Here is a 22,621-nt window from a genome sequence, read left to right on the forward strand (position 1 = left end):
GAAACGTCAGCCTTTCTGCTCCTACGATGCTGCTTGGCCTGCTGTGTTCATCCAGCCCTGCACCTTGTTGCCTAAATTATTAGTGGGCTTCTGAGCTGCAACTAACAGGTAGTGAAGGTCTGATACAACATGGAACTTTAAACAGGAGATTGATGGCATGTGAAAACAGGGCAAGAGTGTTTCTTCAAACAATCAGATAAAGAATATTTACTGAGGCATACATTGTGAAGCAAACGTGAAATCTATAACGCTTAAATTTTACAAAAGTAAAATAACAAGGAAGAGCAATGGAATTGAGTAACAAAAGTGACCAGGAAAATATTTTACTTGATTTTACAAAGAATTGAAACCTAGAAGAATAAGACTCCACAATTTTACAGGTAACTTTTCAGAACCAGTAGGCTGTTGGCAGTAATTAAGCAACACACTGTTAAGAAAATAACTTGCACTTGAATGTACAAGCCCTAGCTTTTCCTGGTTTGTTTTAACTGGTATCTATTGGTTGGAAATTGCAACTTTAATTGAATACTAAGGCTGTTGGCAAAATACTAATACAGCACAGCTTAGGGAGGAGAGGAAAGATTAGGCATACTTCCTGATTTCAGTGATTAACTCAGCAAGTAGCTTAGATAGCTCTCAACCTATCAAGTTTCTGATCAGCTAGGAATAGATTCCCTCCAATGGGGAACCATTGTCCAAGAGTTTGTTTGAGCTTGGAAGTGTTTAGTCCGGTCCCAATATGAATCCTTCAGGGTAGTCATGTGACTTTTAGAAGCCAGTTTCTAAGATTCCAAGTTTCTATTTTCAAGATAGATTTTGTTACAACATTGATTATCTTGGTAACACAGAATCTGAATATTTCTGGAAAAAACACACATTTGAGTTGAAGCTTCTAGTCTTGAATTCATCAGTGTAATTCGCAAGAAATATTTAATTGAAGGGAAAAGCCAACATTTATACAAGAGAGGAGAGTGCTGGTGGTTTGACAAGTGGACCTGGATTGGTAGAGGTGTTACCATGGAAATGCACCAGACAGTAATGATTAACTGCCAGGCTTTGTTTAAATTTTAGATTCTGATAAATCAAGGCATTCACCCGAGTAATGAACCAGCGACATATAAAATTTTAATCTAAATATCTGTGACACCGTTAAAGGGTTTAAGTAAACAGGCAATAATTTTAAATTGGAAGCAATGCCAAATCAGGAAACAATGTACAATAGCAATGATTGGTTGATAGATGAAGAACAAAGACAAATTTATCCCCAAAGGATGGGATATCAAGCAGGGGATCATATGAAGGTGACAAAGACCTAGATGAGAGCTTCACTGGCATGCTACGGTGCAGCAGGAGCAGGAAATGTTTGGCAACTGGGGCCAGTTGCCTGGTTAGAATGTTGATGGCAATTCCCATATTTGTTGCACCTGATTTTGAGTTTACGTACATGGGCTGAAGAACCTGTTGTTGTGCTGTGCTGTACTGTGCTGTTCTAAAGGCCCTCCCATGTTAAACAGGCAGAAGTAAAACGACATTCTTGACAATATGGATATATGGTTAAAATTTCATCTTGGGGTTAAAAACAAGATCAAGACTGGTATCCTACTTTAGTAAGTCTCAAACAGTAGCTATGGAAAAGTTGGAGTTAGTGGTTCTGGAATGAAGTTTGTGGCAGGGCCCATTCTGGTTCAAACAAACCTAGTACAAATTATTTTGTCTCAAATTTTTTGGTGAAGAATTTACAGCTGCATGGACAAATGAGACACCGTAATACATGTCACTGTGGGAGAGCAAAGTCAAATTTATTTTGCCCTCATGCAGCATCCATGTACATACTTCTATCTGAATTTGATGCTGGACAGGAATCAAAAAAGCGAAGACTAGCTGATTTTTACTGAGCAAATATTATACCCCTTCCAATGTCACAGCTGAAATCAACCCCGAGGTGTTTCTTAGTCTGTACTGCTCCTATTCACCAGATAAGCTTGTTAAACCATTTGGTAGGTTTGTTGACATACTTCTAACTGTCTTACTTCCATGTACACCACACACCTCCCCAGCAACTCTATCATGTAAGAAGGGTTCAAGTATCGCATAAATAATTCTCAATTCTAGTTCTTTGATTGATGTCCTTCCCAAAACTCTTATGGAAATCAATGTCTTGAAAGTGCTTTTAATACACTAGCAATCTTCTATAGTGTATGTTAGGTCAGAGAACATTGGCCACTCTTTCATCCTTCTCTGTTGTCTCTGATTTGCTGTTTCAATTGGCCTCTTTCTGCAACTTTGCAGTTTAGGAGCAGAAACTCCAGTTTACTTAAAGGGTTCTTTTACAGACTGTGGACAGTGCTTTACCTGTTTTCCCTCTCATACATTTCTTTGGAGCCACTTCGAAGATGTTCAATTTCCAGGTCTGTTTTTACTCGGATCTGCTCCAGTTCATGGCGAAGCTTTTCTTCATATTCGTTTTTATAATGGTCCCTTTGTAAAAAGGTTCCATATGTTATAAGATTTAGTATCAAAGTAAAATAGCAAATTCTACAAATCTATAATACAAATAATTAAAATGCTGAAATGAAGCAGGGCAAATAATATTAATGCAAATTCAGTACAGCTTTTATTGCTGTTTAATATGTGTTTCAAAGCTTTTACATTGTATCAAACTTTGCACATATTACACCACTCATTTTCATCAAAAAGGAACTGTAGTCAAATTTTAAGAGCACCATCTACATTCAACCATTACTATTTCCAATCTATTTTTCTAAGTAAATATTTTATGTCACAAAATAATTAAAATTCCTCTTATTTTAGCTTTAAACTTAAATTAAATTAAGCACTATATAAAAGGCACTACGTTCTAATAAGATGCACAAAGGACATATCCCCTAATCAGACACGCTTGTCCCTAAGCTTATAATCCTTGTAAATTAATGCTTAGCGCAATAAATAAATCATTGATATTTATAATTATCTGCATTTGTAGAACACATAGTAAAAAGTCTTCTTAGGAACATAATCAGACAAAAAACTGTCATTGACCCAAAGAAGAAACCAAATGTTTGGTCAAAATGATAGGTTTTAACAAGCAAGAGGGAGATATTTCCAAACAGTATTCTGACTGAGAATGATTGGCAGCTGTACAGCTGACTGTCAAATGATTGACAGTAGGGTGTAGAGTTAAAGACTGTTACAGAGATAGGGAGACACAAGGGCATGATTTTAGAGTCTGAAGCCGATGCGAGTTAATGAACACAGGGCTGGTGAACGAATAGAACTTGGCACCAGTTAGGAAAAGGGCAGCAGAATTTTGGATGAGTTTGGGTTATGAAGGTTGAAGGAAGTCAGCCAAGATCACAGTTGAATAATTAAGTCTGGGTGTGACAAATGCATACATGCACAGCAGATGGAACGTGGCAGGGTTGTGAAAAAAAAGTCACACCAGACTCAAAACATTAACACTGTTTCTCTCTCCACAGATGCTTCCAGAGCTGCCGAGTTTCTCCAGAATTCTCTGTATGTTTCAGATTTCCAGCATCTGTAGTATTTTGCCTATATTATGGCAGGGACATTGATGGATGATATTAAAGAAGTGGAAGTATGTAGTTTTGGTGATGATGAGGCAATTGGCTTCAAAGTTCAGCTCAAGTCAAATAAGACACTGAGTTTGCTAACAGTCTCAGACTATGGAGAAGAGTATGGATTGGAGTTGGGCCGAGCACATATCTTTCCAACGATTAACTGAAGTAACTTTTTACTCATTGAAGTCCAGATGTCAGACAAGCTGGATGGGTGTTGAGAGAGATGATGAGATAAGTGTAAACATGATTCATTCTTTCATCGTGGTTTTGAGTTTTTGCAAACTGCAAATTAATTTAAACTTTTTTTGTTATGAAAACCATTGTACAATCTCTGTCTATGTCACATGTCTTCGTGTGGCAGTTCTGTGCAAACAGTATGCACTAGTTTTCAAACTTTTGTACATGTGTAGGAACATGCATATTCCCAACTTAAAAGGATGCAATACATGCTGACTTGAGACTGATTTGACATGGTCTGGTATCATTTTTCATTTCTTTTGCTAGCAATCCAACATCAGCTAAATTTACTAAACTGGTGTACATATTTGCTTAACAGTCACAAAATCAACACTCTCATTGGGTTTCAAAGACTTCATAAAATTTCAATACGATTACTCCCAAAATGAAGAAAACTGAAGTGAAACAGAGATTAAATCCATGACAAAGATGCAAAACGTTTAAAAATTCTACATACAGTTTTTGAAACATAAATACCTAGAAAATAGGAGGAGTAGGTTACTTGGCCCTGCAATCATTCATTATGATCTTGGCTGATCATCTAACTCATTGACCTCTTCCCACTTTTCCCAAATTTCCAACTGGAACAACAACATTATTTGTGCTTCTTCAGGAGAAGACAGTGCTGAATTGCATTAGACAAGGGAAGGAAATGTGGGATCTGTAATCCCAAGTCACTGAAACCATTTTAATCCATGGCATCGTCAGGTCAATGAACTGAAAAAAAAAACACAAGCTTTATTTCAATATGAAAATCTGAATCTTAGACAGTCCCACATACCTTGAAATCACATATTTTTCATACATTTCCTCCCTAGCTCGCTTTGCCTCCTCAAGGTGAGTTTGAAGGCGTTCTAAACGGTCTTCTTCATGGGCGCAGCGAACATTCAGTTCCATATTTTGGCGATTCAAATATTCTTTATCCTTTTGCAATAAACTAACAGATTGCTGCAATGCTGCCACCTGTGTGAAATACAAAGAAACATCTTTGATCGGACAGCATTAAATCTACATGTTTTTTCAATGATTTGATTAGCTATCAGTGGACAAGTAAATTGTAAATTGTGCACATTTTCTAAGTATTTGTAAAGTTGTTATTAACTGGAACTCCACACAAATTGTGACTCCGAAAAACACCAAATTCTACACCAAATATTGGTTACAGGTAACTTATTAACATTTGCACAAAAGGTACTGCATTTCTTAATCAAATTCAAAAATAGTCACAAAGTTTTTCAGATCAGCATAGAAGATCAAAACCATAAATCATGTTTCTGAGCTTTTATGCAAAGTGGTGTTGTACATATATGATCAGATTTTAGTTTGCAATGATCATACAGGTTAAGTTTTTTTTCTCAATTCACAGAATAGCACCGTTTCTGTGTAGCCATTTTACATTATACTGCAAATTAAACCTAAATGCGATTTTCAAATTATATCAGATCATCTCTTCCAGTTCGTAACTATTCTCGTGAATGCTCCACTGACAGTGTCAGTATGTGTGAAATTCCAGAAATGCTGACATTTACTTTAGACACAGTATACATGAAATAAATAACTTTGCTAAACTTGTTTAACAAGCTATTATCCTCATGACTTCTTCCCACCCTAAAAGCTTTCAATCTCAGATATTTATCTACAATTTGTTTGCTCCACCTTTGTCAGTAAATTGGTGGCATTTAGTTCAGTTGCAAATACTTTAGTTATATCTTCCCTTCATGTCTTTTCCACCTCCACAGATGGATTGTAGATTTTTGTGAAGCTATTATTAGTATACCATGGTAAGAGACATTTTTCCACCATCAAGTGTGACTTGAAAGGATGGTCATTTGCCATGATCTGGAACAAGCTAGCTCAGCCACAATGTTGCAGGTCAGCATCAAATTGCTTTGTGAGAATTTTCCAACAAAACTTTGTACAGCTAAGGCTCCTTCATCAAGATGGAAACAAAAACAACTCAATATTAACCTTAGAATGCAAAAAACAACAAACTGTTTTATTTTTTATCTACCACTTGCAAATGATAGTTACCTGAGAATCTTCGACTTAGCTTTCATAATATACACTCCAGAAAGAGTGTGAAAATTACATGTATTATGGCAGCTTGCTCACACAGAATATACAGAGATGAGCTTTAACTCCTGATCTTTATCATCGTTATTATTGTGATGCATTCCAAGTGCCGTCATCTTATAGCAACAGAGTGAAAACTGAAATGTTCATGATCAATCTGTCACAAGTAAAGAATTTGTTCATTGCAGCTGGAAAACCTCAACACCTAAAGTACAGGTGAATTTTCCAACTCAAGCCAGGCTTTAAACAAAAGGCCAATGAGGAGAAACAACTTCATGATAATTCTGAATTTTAAATTTTCTTCTTATTAGTATATCAATATTTTCTGAATGGTATCAGTGTGTATTTTTAGCTTGGTGGGAATGATGAAAATTTTGGCTGAAAACATTGTGATATAAGAACCTCAATGATTTGAAAGCAAGATACAAGTTACAATTCTGGATGGTTTTCTGATACTTGCTGATTAATAAATGTTAATTTTAGAAGTAAAAATTGCTTGACTGGTTTCCAGCCAGTTACTAATTCATCATAGATATTTCTTATGGCTTTTAGTAAATTTAGGTGGAATCAATTGGATATTTAATTTATAGCTTTGGACCTGTTGGCCTATTAATAAATGTTGAGCAGGACACTGGGATAAACTCTGAATAGCTCCGAGGAACCTTTAACATTCCCCTGATAGAAGAAATAGAGCATCAGTTTACATCTCACCCAAAAGATGGCATTGCAGACAGTGCAGCATTCCCTCTGTACTCCACCAAAATGTCAGCTTTGGTTTTGTGCTCAGGTCTCTGGAACAGGCCTTGATCATAAGACCTTCTGACTCAGAGGATAGAATGCTATTACTGAGGTCAATGCTGACACACAAGTGTGGTACTGTTAGATTTCCTGACAATTCATGAACTGAAAAATAAAATGAATCAGCAAACAATAAGAGTCAGAAGAAATATTAATTCTAAGGTTACTAATGATATACCAATGGCCATACCTCTTTGGTCAAGTCATTTCTCTCCCTGGTTTGTGTTTTATGCGAGACTTCAAGTAATTCTAGTTTTTTCCTGAGTTCTGATGCTTCCCGATCCAGAGAATCTCTCTCACTGAAACAAATCACATGGAATATGACCAGACACACGATAACTAATATGTATCAAGTTAAAATTAACTCTTACACATTTCTCACCCCTAAATATCACCAGATAGCAAACAAAACAGTGTTGGCTAAATATCATGAAGCTTATCACAGCCTTTTTTGTAACTAGGTATCTATAGTATGTTAGAAGCATTGCAAATACTGTGGCTGCAACCATCTAATCCGATTAATCTTATTTCCTGTGTATCAAGTTGAACCTTGTTTATTGTCAATATGCAAAACAGCAAAATTCTGTATCAACATTTTCAACTTCAAAATCAAATTGTCCAAACACTTACATTGCTATGAACGAGCTTTGATTTCAGAAAGGCATTAATATCCAATAGGTAGCACTAACTTTTCATTCCTGTTCTATTCTGACCCAAAATAACCAAATTCGATGCTTTAACTCTTTAACTACTCACCTGCAAGATGTTCACAAAGAATAAGGTAACTCACGGAAATAACTATTTTGGTTCAATGACTCAAAATATTAGAAGTCCTCCGTATTTAAACTCTTCAGCAAATCCTCTAATGCACCACAGTCAATAAACACAGGGCTTATATTTCAGTCCTCCAAAGAAGGGTGGCCAGGGCATAAGTGATCGTATAACTCCAGAGCTAGGTCCCAGCCTTAAACTAGCATGAAACGAAGCGGTATGATATCCTTCAGCAGGCCACATGACGTGACTTGCTTTAATGCCCCATGGAGTAAAACTCCAATCTGGTGTCAAACCAAGTTACCAAACAAGACACGAGGAGATCCAATGTCTGTCCCCGCTTTAAATATATTCAAAAATAACCATGAGTGCAGATCTCTCTCAGGGAAATGAAGTGCAATTTATCTTGGGGGCAGCTGGTACAGTGAGAGTTTTGTGGGTGTTACTTTACTCTCTTTCAGGTTTTCAGTCCATACTTAAATTTGTTTGCAAACTAAATTCACTATTGCCAGATAACAACTACTAATAAGAACCATAATGAGTCGCACTTACTGCTTCACCCGGTCATAATTCTCTCTTTTATAGTCAGCCTGTTGAATAAGTTGCTTAGTGTCTGCTAGCTCCAATGCAAGGCGCTGACAACGGACTTCAAGATCAGAGCGAGTTCGTCTTTCAGATTCATAGCTCTAAAAATTTCACATGGTGAAATGTTTAAGTATTGAATAAATGTGCCAGGAACATTGAGCATGCTATCACAAATCCAAAGAATTTCCTTGGAGTTTTGACCATTTTTCCACAGAAAGGTTTCAAGGCTGGTACATTGGATTTCTAAAATCGAAGTGCATTCAGCAACTTAATAAAAGGGCTGAGATGGTTAAAATGCAAAGTTTTCAAACACATCAACACTCATTAATGTATCATCTTCCTCATTAGTAAATAGCTCCTAGCCAGTAGCCCAGTTTCAGGCACTTGTGATCACGGAGGTAAAAGCAGAGGCTGAAAATACACAAACTTTTGGAACCAGTAGACTTCAGGCTCAGAATTCAGTACGTAAGAGTCAATTCTTTTTATTTAAATAGAGATGAGCTACTGATAGGGAAACAGTGTTTTTATTATTTTGTAATATCATATGTTAACAACTTATATTGATCAAGTGCATTTGATCATAACTAACCGTATTTTCTTCTGCTACAAAAGAAAGCTCTTTTACACTATAAGCTCCAAAGCCTTAACTTGCCATGCTTTTCTCGTGTTATTCGCCCCATCCCTGCGTTACGTTATTACATAGTGAGGCAATGTTTAGTGCCAATTGTACCCCTGAATATAAATCACTCAAATTGTTTAGAACAGTGATAGACGTCACTTGTTGAGAGAGTTTCTAAAGACCCAAAACACGTTTCTTTAGAAATTACAGCTGTATTTATCTGCTCCAAAAGTTTAAAAAAAAAACTTAGCAGTTCTAGTGTGTACTCGGGCTTGTTTAACAGGTTATATTCTGGGTGAAATATTTCTCAGCTTATTTTTTGTATAATGTAACTAGAAAAACCAAACAAAAGTGATTGACAAAATTTCAGAGGGCTGTCCAGTTTTGCAATACTTTGCAGATAAAAATTGCACAGATAAAAACTTAAGTGCCTGAAATGCAACTTTACTTAACCTTTGAAAACTGAAAGCCTCCACATAAAACTCTATACGTTTTGAAATTAGTGCTACAAGAGATTAGAGCAAATTAATGTGTAGCACATTACATTGAGATGTAGATATGTGCCATCATTGTTTTGTTATCCACTATTAAAAATGATGCCACCATTCATGTTGCACTGTTCAACATCACCTTTTATGTGGTGCTGCATGGCTGATATAATATTTGAATATTCAAATATCCTACACTGCAGACAACCCTATCTTTGCTTTGATTTCAGATGAACAGCTAATTAAGTTAAAACGTTCCCTCAAATAAAGCTAGTAACATCATCCATTTTGGTAGGAATAACAGCCAAGTGGACTATTATTGCCAAGTGGCATTGCCTCAAAATAAGGGGTAGCAGGTTTAGGACTGAGTTGAGGAGGAACTTCTTCACCCAAAGGGTTGTGAATCTGTGGAATTCCCTGCCCAGTTAAGTAGTTGGGGCTACCTCCTTGAATATTTTTAAGGCAAAGATAGATAAAGTTTTGAAACGTAAAGGAATTAAGCGCTATGGTGAAGGGGTGGATAAGTGGAGCTGAGTCCATGAAAAGATCTGCCATGATCTCATTGAATGGTGGAGTAAGGTCGATGGGCCAGATGGCCTACTCCTGCTCCTGCTCCTAATGTTCTTATGTTGACTGAATTATTGTCATGACGAATGTTTTTTGTGGCAGGGGGTTGTAAGGACAGAGATAGTTGGGCATAGGTTGGCAGAGAGGTTGAGAGCTTGAAGCAATGGCTTAAATGGCACAGGCTGGCATGAAGGCTATGGGGAAACACAGAGGTTGGTACAGTGGTAGAGGTGGATAGGGAGGGTATGAGGGTGCTTTGGGCATGTGATGGCATTGCCAGGTATGAGGTTTCATGGACGTAAGGTTGAGACACACAGGGAAATGATGAGGCATTGACTAACATAGATGGTGCATGAAGTGAGAGAGACAGGGAGGGGTTTATGAGGTGGCTAGGGTTGTTCTTGGTTTCTTTAGTCTTTTACTAATCTACCACATTTTGCTGGCGCACAGAGGGAGGCCTTGTGCTCTGCTGCACCTGTAGCTTCTGCTCTTGTTCCTGAACCACCCACCCAGTTTCCAAAGAAACTTAACATACTGGAATAAAATCACAGTGCTGTTACTCATTCACAAGTTGCATTACCAATTGAGTAACAGTGCCAAGTGTTTTCAGCTTTAAAGAGATATTAACATTTTTGACTGTAAATATCCTGGCAGCAGGGAAAGGGTATCAAAAGTATTTCTCACTACCAATTCAAGGAGACAACATGGTTGCAAAGTGCAGAGTAAAACAAGGGGTATTTTAAAAAAATGAAATTGCTATTAACAGCAACTAAGGCAAGCAGTGTGTTACTCATCTGAAGAATCATTTTCATTCATGGATGTAGCTGATGTTGTTCTGTATGAAGCTAATAAACATCAGATACACACATCCCCTGCAGTATCAGTTGAATCACTGCACGATTATGATGACCACTTCTTTACAGGCCATCCATATCCACTAGCAACTAATCTCCTTCAATCATTTAGAAAAGATTACCAGGAAAGAAATTCTATTCCAGGAACAATTGAATAAATAGGAGAGATTACAGTCGGAGGATTGCCAGTCAGAGAGTAAAACTAAACCGCATACATTTGGTAGAGGAAGAAAAGGTGCTATAGAACAAAATGTACCCTGGAAATACACAGAAAAATGAGAGAAGCTTTTCTTTCAAAATATAAAGCTCCAGCCTAAATTGTGTAACACCGACCGATTTAAAACATAGCGATTTTTAAAAGGTTGCATAAATATACAGATCTGAATGTAGAAATAATGTTGTTATTAAGTAGCTGTGTGGTAAACAGTGCAAATCTTTAAATAAAACTGTTGCCTGTGCAACCATGCTATCAAATAAATTTGTACAGATATAACTATACAGATAGTAGGTAACTACAAACATGAGGATGCTAAGAATGGCAATCAAAACTTAAAATAATATATTCATTTTAATATGAAAAAATTGAAAATTACCAACCTCAATCATACTATTCAGTTGATTTTTATGGCTACTGTTCTCCTCCCAAAGACTGGTTTTCTTTTGTCGGAGTTGCTCAATCTCTTCTTTCAAAGGTTGCATGACTTCATAAAACCGTAACTAACAATAAAGAAGGAAGACAAGAGGATTGACTAAATTAGATTTACAAAACCATGTTTTCTTTTCCCTTCTAACAGTCTTCAAGAAACAAAATACATACGAATTTGGCTTGTTTGAACCAGAATATAGACAAAAGTCGTTTCTAACACTTAATTTATGAAAATAAATACCAGTTAACAAATGATGGCAGCATAAAATTAATCAGTCAAGTGTCAAAGGATGGTGTCTCACATTACACAAACTTAAGGATTGTGTTGCACGGTCAATATCAAAACCTCAGGGGCTCAGTCTGATATTGAATTACAAGATAAACTTTGATTTTCCTTCCTTCACCATAGCAGAATATTAAGAAAATAACAACTATATTATAGTAGGATATCATAAACCGCCATGTTTTAATGTCGTTTCAATAACTGCAATTTGGTTTAAGTTGTTTCAGAGATAGTAAGAATTTTAAGTTGTACTGATTTATCATTTTTCTCATGACATTTTTTAGTACATTTCTGTTAGATCTGTATTAAACAAATTAGTTGGAAGCATAACTAACCACTCCACATGCTTATGGAAGTAGCTCTAATATCAGCACAAGACATATTTAACGACAATTATTTGTATTTATATGATTCAGTTAATGGATTAAAAAAGTATCTAAAGTGCACAGTCAGAAAGTTATTTGGAGGATCAACCAAAAAGAGCATCTGAAATAGACAAAGGGCCAGAGTTGGAGAAACAGAATTGTAAGGGGATGGAGAGGGTCACAGAGATAGGTAGGGGTGAGGTCAGTGAGACAATTAAATGGGATAACAATGTCAAATAAGGCATTTTGGACAGGGTGCCAAGAATTCAAAGTGAGTAGTGCCGGACGCTGAATTGGATCTATTAGATGAACTGAAGTCTGGAGTTCGCAGACGTGTGACTTAAGATGTAAAAGAAATAGGTCATGTTAGGGAGGTGCAAGTTTATTTATTTTTTATGATGGAAAAAATAGGGAATCAGAAGTTCCTTTTGAAGTAATGAACATGTGAACACTCAGTTCCAAACAGCGGCTGAGGAGTGAATAAAATTCATAGTGAGGGCACAGCATTATTCAGGCAATGTCACTTCCCATTGCAGTCTCTGCTTGGCTCTCAGTCTCTTCTTCTTGTCTTTGACTTGCACTGGCCATGTTCCCCTCTCTCCATGACAAAGACATATTCTGTTGCACGCTTTGATTGCAATTCCTCCTTTCTTTCTATTCTTCTCCTTTCCCTTTACATACGTTTCCTTGTCAGCATTCATCCACCAGAAATTCTAGATCATCCGATTCCTTTGCATGCAACCAGTCCCACATAAAGATTGTTCCCTCACAGGCTCTTTTCTATCAAATCAAAGATTCTTGTTCTTATCCACAAGTACCTTCATGGTTTTGGCCCAAACTATGCCTTAAACATTCTCCAGTGTTACAATCTTCCCGATTTTATGACGCTGACCTAGCCTAACTACTGCCTAGACCGTGCACCTACTAGCTCTTCCAGTAGCAGAAGCTGAAGTCATTTGTTGTCAAACATGTTCCCTAAATACCTCACCTCTAAATTTCCACTTCTGTGTCTAAAACTAACTTCTGCAACTAATCCTTACATCTTCTCTTCATTTATTTTTAGTGGCCTAATGTGAATTAACATATAAAGCCCCAACATTACAGAATCTCTGTTCTACCTGTTTGTTGAATGGGTCGGGGGGCACGGGTTTAAGGTGAGAGGGGGAAGATTTAAAAGGGACCTAAGGGGCAACATTTTCACACAGAGAGTGGTGCGTATATGGAATGAGCTGCCAGAGGAGGCAGTTGGCATGGACAAGTTGGACCGAGGGGTCTGTTTCCGTGCTGTATATCATTTTGACTCTGAGGCAAATGGTCATTTTTCACAGACTGCATGGCAATGGAAGAATTGACAAATAAGCAACTAATTCTAGATTGGAGATGACATACTTCTGAAAACTAATATTTGACACAGTTAAAAATTAGACTCTGTAAGATGCACAGAATATGCTCTGCAGAATAATTACTTCAAATTGAGAGTATGATTTTCAAATAAGATACCATGGCACCATCTGGTGGGGAAAAAATGATCATAGCAGATCCAAGGCCTCGAATGAAGCAAAGAGACATATAGGCCCTAATCATCCGATTATTATTCGGAATACAATGTTAATATTCTTTCCTGGACAAATGCAGGATCCTGAAAAATTCCCTTGGCACAAGAATCCATGAAGAGAGCAGTAAAAAGAATGAGCGTAGAAGCCACACTTCTGCTTTATGGTATTAGCTTCCAGATTTTGATAAGGCTTTGAAGTTGGTTCATGAATAATTACATGAGTGAATAAGTGAGTAACGACCTGAGTGAATGGCTAAGTTGTTGGGGTGGCAAGTGGGTGAGGGACTAGGACAGATGGTGAATAAGTCTGCTGGGTAGGTGAGGTGATATGATGGCAGGTGGATGATAAGTTTGGATGAATGGTGATTAGGGTGGCAGGTGGATGAAGTGGTAGGGTGAAGTGTGCAAGTGAATCAGGTCAGGACTAGGTCAGGTTGGGAGGCTTTCAAGACATTGGGCTAATCAAATCAGATCAACATTTCCTGAGTACCTATCCAAGTAAAATGTCAGAACTGTACAAAGTTTCCAACTTAGAGCCAGAAACTTTTCAAAAGATCCGAAGAAGCAGGAGAATTGCCCTTTGGTCCTGATACACATTTTGGTTTGTAATTTTGATTTCCAACAATCCGGGCACCATTCGTTCTGGGTCACAAAAAGTGGACTACTATCAAAGTACTTACATAATTGGATATAATCCAAGATACTTTAGAAATCAATTTGTTGGCAGGCTTACTGTACCTTTATGTTGTTATGCTATTTGTACATTAAAAAAAAGGAAGTCTTAAAAAGAATCTCTAATTTTGTGGAATCAAAGAACATTACAGCACAAGAGAACCATTTAGCCAACTATCCTTGCTACAATTCTGAGAGATAAAATTCTTTTTCAATCCTTTTCCTGCTCTGCATCATAATATATTTGTAATACCTTTACAGTTTTGTATATTATGAGACTTAAGTCCGGTCCTTCATGTAATCCTTTCCAATATTGCCTTTATTGTTTCCCCACTTATCAGTACCTTTTCATTCTTAACGGTCTTCACATTTCCAATTTCATTAGAATCAGTATATTTTTTAGATGCATGCTATTTACTTCCCAATCATTAAATGCTCCCCACGTAATTTAAATTCATTCCAGTTTCATGAATTGGAACTGTACAGAACAGCAGTTTAAAGTATTTAAACATTTTCTTCAACAGTACTATGCAGTCAAAGGATTAAATTACAGGGAAATCTAGGCAGTAAGATTTTACTTACAGCTACATATTCTGGAATGGAAAGCTGGTCTTCAGGTCCAATTTTCAACTCGGAGTACTGCTCTTCAGTCAATTCCAGATCACGCAAGCTGCGACGGATGTCACCTGCTCGTTCTTGCAGCTGCTGATTTGTCTCTTCAAGTTGTTTCTGTCTCTCTAAAATAGCTTCCATTTCTTGCTTCCGTAGATCTTGACGTCTCCTGTGCCACAAGATAAAAACACCGAAGAGCAGAAACTTTTTGTTTTAAAACAAAAAGTGTGCATTTTGTTTTACCATGAATGTGTCAGAACTAAAGCACCTAGACTTTTACAGCAGTGCACAAAGCACTGGGATTATTAAGGAGATTACCTTTAGATTCCATCTTTATTAATCAAACTGAAATCACCACAAGATATAGGAGCAGAATTAGGCTATTTGGTTCATCGAGTCTGCACCACCATTCCATCAAAGCTGGTAGGTTTCTCAATCCCATTCTCCTGCCTTCTCCCTTCTCAATTTTTGCCTTAAATACACTCAATGATTTGGCCTCCTCAGCCAACCGTGTCAATGAGTTCCACAGATTCACTCCCTCTGGCTGAAGAAATTCCTCATCTCAGTTTAAAGGGTCATCCCTTCACTCTGAGGTTGTGTCCTCAGTACTGGAAAATAATGGTAATCTTCTTAATGGTGACCATGACAGCTGTCATCAATCATTAATGAACCCTCTGGCTCACTAATGTCCTCTAGGGAAGAAAATCTGTTGGCTTGTCCAGTCTGGATTACACGTGACGCCAAACACACAGCCTAGCAAACCATTCAGTTCAAGCGCAAGTCAGGACAGGCTGCTAGTGATGCCCACATCTCATGAGAAAAAAATTTCAAAAAGTAGACAGATATTAATATTTAATTTGAATATTGCCATCAGATAACTAAATCATGTCATCAGCTTTCTTCCAATAGTGTAAACATCTTCTCCATGTCCACTCTATCCACTCTCTCAATTCTCCAAGATTTAATCTGATTCTCCTTTGTCCTTCTCAACTCTATCGAATACAACCCAAAAACCTGAACCAATCCTCATCTGAAATGCTCTTCATGCCCAGGATCATTCTTGTAAACCCCCTCTGGAACTCCTCCAATGCTTGCACATTCTTCCTTGGATATGAAGCCCAAAACTACTTACAATATTCCAAACGTGGTCTGACCAGAGCCTTACACAGCCTCAGTGGTATATCTCTGTTCTTGTATTCAAGCACTCTTGAAATGAATGCTAACATTGCATGTGCCTTCCTAACTGCCAACTGAACCTGCACATTAACCTTAAGAAAATCCTGGACTAGGACTCCTAACTCCCTTTATGTTTCAGATTTCCATAGCCTTTCCCAGTTTAGAAGATAGTCTACGCCTCTATTCTTCCTACCAAAGCGCATAACATCACACTTTCCCATGTTGTATTCTATCTGCAATCACACCAGCTTCCATGATAGGATTCGAACCCCTGTCCCAATAGCATTCACCTTGGTCTCTGGATTGCTCCTCCAGTAACACTACCACTTCACCACCATCTCATTGTTATTTCCACACTTCAAGTTCAGCTGCTACCACAGCAGTAAGGGTCAAGTAACTAACCATTTACATTTATTCTGATTAAGTCATTTGTCAAAAAAAATCTATACTAATTCCATATTAGAAACATTATTTTCTGCCCTAAAGGGATCCTTTCTGAGAGGACTGCAGATTTAAGGTTTGGTAAACTGAATACTAGTATAGCAGATTTTTAAAATTTCACATCAGATGTGCGTTGAGGACATACCTTGATTCATCCTGCTGAACTTTCAGCTGGTTCTCCAAACGGACCTGGAGCAACTGCTTCTGGTGAAGAGAATCATTTAGCCTTTCCTCCAAATCTTCTATCTGTGCCACAGAAAAACAGCATTAGAAATTAAGAATGATGCGATAGTTTAACTCAGTTAGAATAAAACAATGTTTACTGCAGGTTTTAAATGATTCAACCATATTCACTGCTGTTACATCAAATTTGGGTCAGCGTGTGCACTTTCAATAAAACTGTCACCTTACAGCATTCGGGGAAGCATGAAAATTCACAAACAGCTTGCAAAATAATCAAAGACGAAGTCAAAAAATTAAAATATGGAAAGAAAGGTGCCTCCTAAAATAAGCACTGCAACATCTCCAATCTGAAACTCCAGCTGGCCACCATTCTCAGACTCATTACCTGTGGTGCTGCAACAGTACTGGAAACACAGGATTGATGCTGGGAAGATAAGTAGTGGATTTAAACTTTGCTGTTTTTCTGCTAATTGCATTTTACATCAGTGCAATATATCTGCTGTTAGACCCTCTCCATGCATCTGTGAATCCTCGCATTTGGATGGTTGTATTGTGACAGCATATCTGCAATGCTGTGCTTTGCCCTCCACCCCTTCCTTCTGAAGACTACGATGGTTATTGTTACTCCTGTTACTTCTGACAGCTGCTGATATTAACCATGGAAATTGGAGCTGAAAAACAGTGCACCTATTGCACCTTTAAATATGTACGCCTTTTTCCACAGGGTCTTCATACAGTCATATAGCACAGCAGAGTAAAGAGCAGCGGAGACTGAAAGAGGACATGATTGAGATGTATGAAATTTTGAGGAGCACAGACAAGGTAGGCAGGAAGAAATTTATTCCCTTGGTGGAACGATCAGTGACCAGGGTCATAGATTCAAGGTAAAGGCAGCAGGGTCAGAGGGAATGTGAAGAAACATTTTTCCATCCAGAGGGTGGTGGTGATCTGGAACTCATTGCCTGTAAGGTTGGTAGAGGCAGAAACTCTCATTACATTTAAGAAGTGCTTAGACACAGACATACAATGCCAAGTATTGGAAAATGGGATTAGAATAGTTAGGTGCTTGTCTTTAATGGGTGCAGATGGATCAAAGGTCCTTTTTATGAACTGCAGACCTCTATAACCGAGGAGAGTCTGCGCCAACCTATTTACACTAATCCCATTTTCCAGCACTTGGGTCCATAACCTTGAATGTTGTAGGACTTCAAGTGCTCATCCAGGTACTTTTCAAAAGGCTGAGGAGTTTCTGGCCTCTACTATCTCCCAATGTAGCACATTCTGGTTCTCTCTCACTCTTTCCAGGATTAACAGGAAAGAACTGATCCGTAAACCTTGCAGGCATTTTTTGGGCAAACATTACTTTAAATTTAAAAGATTAAATTTAAATTTTAAAGGCAAATCAAAAGCAGGCAGAGTAATACTGAGTGCACAGGTCTGCCTAAAAGAATCGTAGCTACCAGTTCAGAACAGTGGAAGTAAATGGAAATAACACTTGCAACTAGAACTAGGGGCATAGCCTCAAAATACGGGGGAGCAGATTTAGCACTAAGTTGAGGAAGAATTTCTTCACCCAAAGGTTGTGAATCTGTGGAATTCCCTACCCATTGAAACAGCTGAGACTACCTCATTGAATGTTTTTAAGGCAAAGATAGATAGATTTTTGAACAGTAAACAAATAATGGTGATGGGTGAGTAAGTGGAGCTGAGTCCATGAAAAGATCAGCCATGATCTTATTGAAAGGTGGACCAGACGGCCTGCTCCTGCTCCTATTTCTTACGTAACAACAAAAAGTCCAGACCTAGGAGGGTGCAGGGCATTCACAAAGGATTGTGCATGTAGGGGATCTTAAAATAGGGTCACATTGGTTCATGAAAATGTTAATCAAAAACTAAAAAGCAGCCTTGAAAATTTAAAAGTAGACCTCAAGTAAATTAAGGTGGCATTTTTTTTCTCTTAGCAGAAAATTACTCTGACACAAGGCTACAGGATTGCTATAATATTTAGTATCAAATATCCCTGTCAAACTAGCCATGATCAACTGTGTTCCATGCTTAACAAAGTGGCCACCAACTTCATAATGTTATTTTAGTCCAGTATGAATGCAGCGTATCTTTGAAAAGGTACGCTATAAAACCTGAAAATGTATAAATAATTCTGTTAATACAGAACATCAATGTGGCCATAAAGAGATAACACAGTGTGGTGCTGGAGAAACGTAGCAGGTCAGGCAGCATCAGGGGAGCAGGAAAGCTGATGTTTTGGGTCAGGACCCTTCTTCTGAACATACATCATTTCCAGTCAGTTTAAATGAGTTGCATTACATGCTCAACTGATTATTTGAAATTGTTAGTTTAACGTAATCAGTGAAGCTGCAGTTAATATTATCATATTTTCATACAGGTTCAATGAGCCGAAGCAAGATTTACAGTCTAGAAAAATCAAGTAATTTGGCCTAAATATTCACTCTGTGTTTATGGTCCACATGAACCTCCATCCACGCAGAGCTATCAAACCTTATTAGTATATCCTTCTGTTCTTTTCTCTCTCCTGCACAAATCTAGCTTCCCCTTAAACAGTACTTATCACAACTACATCAAATATTACCAATTAGCACATTCTAACTGCTTATGCAGTAATTTAAAACATGAGCGAAAGGAGCATATCGAAGAACTTACTTTTGTGAGGTATTCGACCTTCAGGTTGTCAATTATCAGGTTTTTCTGTGATAACTCAATTTTTAGGAGCTGCAAGTTGTGAAGAAGCTCCTTCTTCTCGATTAACTGTTTGGTGACTTTAGTGGAAGCTTCTCTCTCTTCTGATGAAGAAACATCATCTGTAGGCACCGTTGTTTCTAAACTGATGTCCTCCGACTCAAAGGAGCTGGAAACATGGGCTTTATCATCTTTATACTTCTTCTGAGACATAGTTTTTCCTCTGGAACATCTGCTTTGACACAAGATGAAGTCTCTTGATCTTAAATAATAACCAAAGAAAGTGCACGATCAGTAAGCTTCTCACACTCAGGAAATAGAGATCACATCCAAAGTGAGGCACAGCCCAAGTAAGTGTACATTACTGGGATTTTGGAGCAGCTTGGGAATTTGGTGCAGAGGACAAGAAGTTTTTTTTTGGTTGGTTAATGTTTGTGATGTCTTTTTAACAAGATACATTGAAGCCCAGGATTGGGGGCCAAGCACAGAACAAAGTGTGACATCAAGGGGGAACCATACATTCATTGGTTGGTAATAGATACTGATTTGACTATTATAAATTACTTTCAAATTAAGGCTTATTAGGGGAAGTATTTTACAGATTACAAACCAAAAGACAGGTAGGAAATTATTTTAAAAATGAACAAATTAAGAACTGAATAAAATGGAGTTGCAGGGCAAGGCGATGTGTTGAACCTGCATGGTGTGGGAGCTGGTGATCCTCACTGTGGCTCATAGTGACCACATCTGTAGCAAGTGCTGGCTGCTTGAGGAACTCCGGCTCAGGGTTGATAAACCGTACTTAGAGCTACAAACACTGTGACACATCATGGATGGGGGAAAAAGTTTAACAATCTCAAATTCAATCAATAGTCAGGGACAGGTGGGTGTGATTACAATCAAGATAAATAGAAGGATCCAGGAGGCATTGTTACAGGAGCCTCAGACCTTGAGCGTGTCTATCAGGATTGATATTCTTGTCCCCTGTACAGATGAAAGTGGGACTGTAGAGAGGATGAGTAAACTGTCCATAACACCATAGTACAAGAAGCCATTCAAGGGGGAACATGTGGGAGGTGGGGAACAGAGAAATACAGTCGTAACCAGTGATAATATAATCAAGGGAATAGACACCATTCTCTGTGGTCAGGATTGAAAGTCCTGACGGCTGTCTGCCTGGGGCTCTGGCTCATGACATCTCATCTGTGCTGCATAGGAACTTGGAGTGGGAGGGGAATGGCTCAGTTGTCCTGGTGCATATAGTACTAACGATCTAGATAGAAAGAGGTTCTGCTGAGAGAATATAAGCAGCTGGGGGTCAAATTAACAAGCAAAACCAAAAAGGTAATAATCTAAGATTACTACTTCAGCCATGAACTAAGTGACCCTGGGTCAACAAGATTAAAGAAGTAAACATGTGGCTCAAAGATTGGTGTGGGAGAAATGGGTTTGAATTCATGAGACATAGGCACCAGTACTGGGGAAGGAGGAAGCTGTTCTGAGGGCAAACTAGAGAGGAATATAAAAACTGACAATATGCGCTTCTTTAAATACATAAAAAGGAAGAGAGAGATCAAAGTGAATATCAGCTCATTAGAAAATTAATTTGGTTAGATAGTTATGGGAAGGAAATGGCAGAGGAGCTAAACATATTTTGCATCAGTCTTTATGGTGGAAAATATCTCAAACATCCCATTAATACTAAAGAATATGGGGGAGGAATTAAGTACCATCATCATCACTAGAGCAGGAGTATGATATAAACTAATGAGGCTAAAGTCAAATAAAGTACCCTGGTCGTAATGGTTTTAGGAACCTAAAAGAGGTAAGTACTGAGATAGTGGATGCATTGGTTGTAATTTTCCAAAAGAAGGCTTGAATTCCGGAGAAGTACCAGGGGATTGAAAAACTCTAATTTGACACCCCTATTCAAAGAGGGAGAGAGGCAAAATGTGGCAACTATAAGCCGAGTAAGTAGCCTGACATCTATTGTTGGAAAAGTATTGGAATCAATTACTAGGGAAGTAATAGCAGAACATTTGGAAAATCATTAATGAAATCAAGCAGAGTCAGCACGGTTTCATGAAAGGGAAATCTTGTCTGACTAATTTGGATTTTTTTCGAGCAAGTCTCGAAAGCAGATAGAGGGGAACCAGTAGATGTGTTGTATTTGGATTTCCAGAAGGCATTCGACAAAGTACCTCAGAAATGGTTAAGTCATAAGATGAGAGCCCACAGTATTGATGATAGTATAGTGGCATGTATATTGAATTGGCTAATGAGCAGGAAACAGTAAGTGGGGATAGGCGGTGTTTTTCCATTGACAACCTGAGACCAGTGGGGGTCCACAGGGATTCGTGCTGGGACTGCAACTGTTTACAACATATATTAATGACTTGGAGGAAGGAAGTGAATGCATTGTAGTCAAATTTGCAGACAACACAAAAATAGGTAGAAAGGCAGATTGCAAGAGGGATACAAACAGTTTACAGAGAGACATTAACAAGTTAAGTGGGCAAAATAATTGGCAAATGGTGTATAATGTGGGAAAATATGAAGTTGTTCATTTTGGAAGGAAGAACAAAAGAATAGTATTATTTAAATGTAGAAAAACTACAGAAAGCTGCAACTGAATTGGAGATACCTGTACATGAAAGCGAGCTCACAAGTGCAGCAGAACGTTGGACCTTGTTTCAGGGGATTGGAGTATAAAAGGAGGGAGGTCTTATTACAAGTGTACAAGGTGGTGGTGAGACCACATCTGGAGTCAGTGAGCTTTTTTTGAGAAAATATATTATTTTATTGGGGGCAGTACTAGAGAAGGTTCACTATGATGAACCCCATAATGGAGAGATTGTCTTATAAGCAAAGATTAAACAGGTAGTCTGTACCTGTCACACACAGACACCAACTCAATGCAAAAATCTGCGTGATAATTGGACTGAAATGGTTCCAAAGATGGGTCACTGGATCCGAAATGTTAACCCTGCTTTCTCTCCACCGATGCTGCCAGACCTGCCGAGTTTATCCAGCAGATTCTGTTTTTGTTTCCGATTTCCAGCATCGGCAGTTCTTTATTTCATTACAGAACTGAATGTAACTCAAGCTCGCCTGCCTCCAGAATAGCACCATCTTGACCTTGTCCAGATGTAAGCAATTCATCTTTCACTGATCTTCCAGCATCTGCAACTGTTGTGTGAATATAATTGATCGCAACGTCCCCAAAAAGAACAATAAACCAGCCCCTGCGCCCAACACTGTGGATGTCTAACCTGTGTGTTATTGTCTGCATTGGCAATAACAAATGCATAGCTTTTAGATAACAAGATGTAGAGCTGGATGAACACAGCAGGCCAAGCAGCATCAGAGGAGCGGGAAAGCTGATGTTTCGGGCCTGGACCCT

At 38.1% G+C, this 22,621-nt stretch overlaps 2 protein-coding genes across 3 annotated transcripts in view; one reads left to right on the plus strand and one right to left on the minus strand.

Annotated features, from left to right (window-relative positions):
* Positions 1 to 19,476, minus strand: part of pibf1 (progesterone immunomodulatory binding factor 1) — a 109,221-nt gene extending 89,745 nt beyond the window's left edge. For both annotated transcript variants that reach the window (XM_048598042.1, XM_048598041.1), the window contains exons 1-8: positions 19,183 to 19,476; positions 16,466 to 16,566; positions 14,674 to 14,872; positions 11,168 to 11,287; positions 8,010 to 8,143; positions 6,877 to 6,985; positions 4,597 to 4,778; positions 2,353 to 2,478 (exon numbers count right to left, since the gene is read on the minus strand). In XM_048598042.1, the coding sequence (XP_048453999.1) occupies positions 2,353 to 2,478; positions 4,597 to 4,778; positions 6,877 to 6,985; positions 8,010 to 8,143; positions 11,168 to 11,287; positions 14,674 to 14,872; positions 16,466 to 16,566; positions 19,183 to 19,431 (1,220 nt within the window). In that variant the 5' untranslated portion in view covers positions 19,432 to 19,476. The remainder of the gene's footprint in view (positions 1 to 2,352; positions 2,479 to 4,596; positions 4,779 to 6,876; positions 6,986 to 8,009; positions 8,144 to 11,167; positions 11,288 to 14,673; positions 14,873 to 16,465; positions 16,567 to 19,182) is intronic.
* Positions 19,477 to 21,477: 2,001 nt separating this feature from the next.
* The window catches only part of dis3 (DIS3 exosome endoribonuclease and 3'-5' exoribonuclease), a 48,371-nt gene continuing 47,227 nt past the window's right edge, over positions 21,478 to 22,621 (plus strand). The window contains exon 1 of the mRNA XM_048598406.1: positions 21,478 to 21,510. Within this exon, the coding sequence (XP_048454363.1) occupies positions 21,478 to 21,510 (33 nt within the window). The remainder of the gene's footprint in view (positions 21,511 to 22,621) is intronic.

The sequence above is a fragment of the Rhincodon typus genome, chromosome 6, assembly GCF_021869965.1.
Source record: "Rhincodon typus isolate 14 chromosome 6, sRhiTyp1.1, whole genome shotgun sequence".
In the NCBI taxonomy this organism is placed as follows: Eukaryota; Metazoa; Chordata; class Chondrichthyes; order Orectolobiformes; family Rhincodontidae; genus Rhincodon; species Rhincodon typus.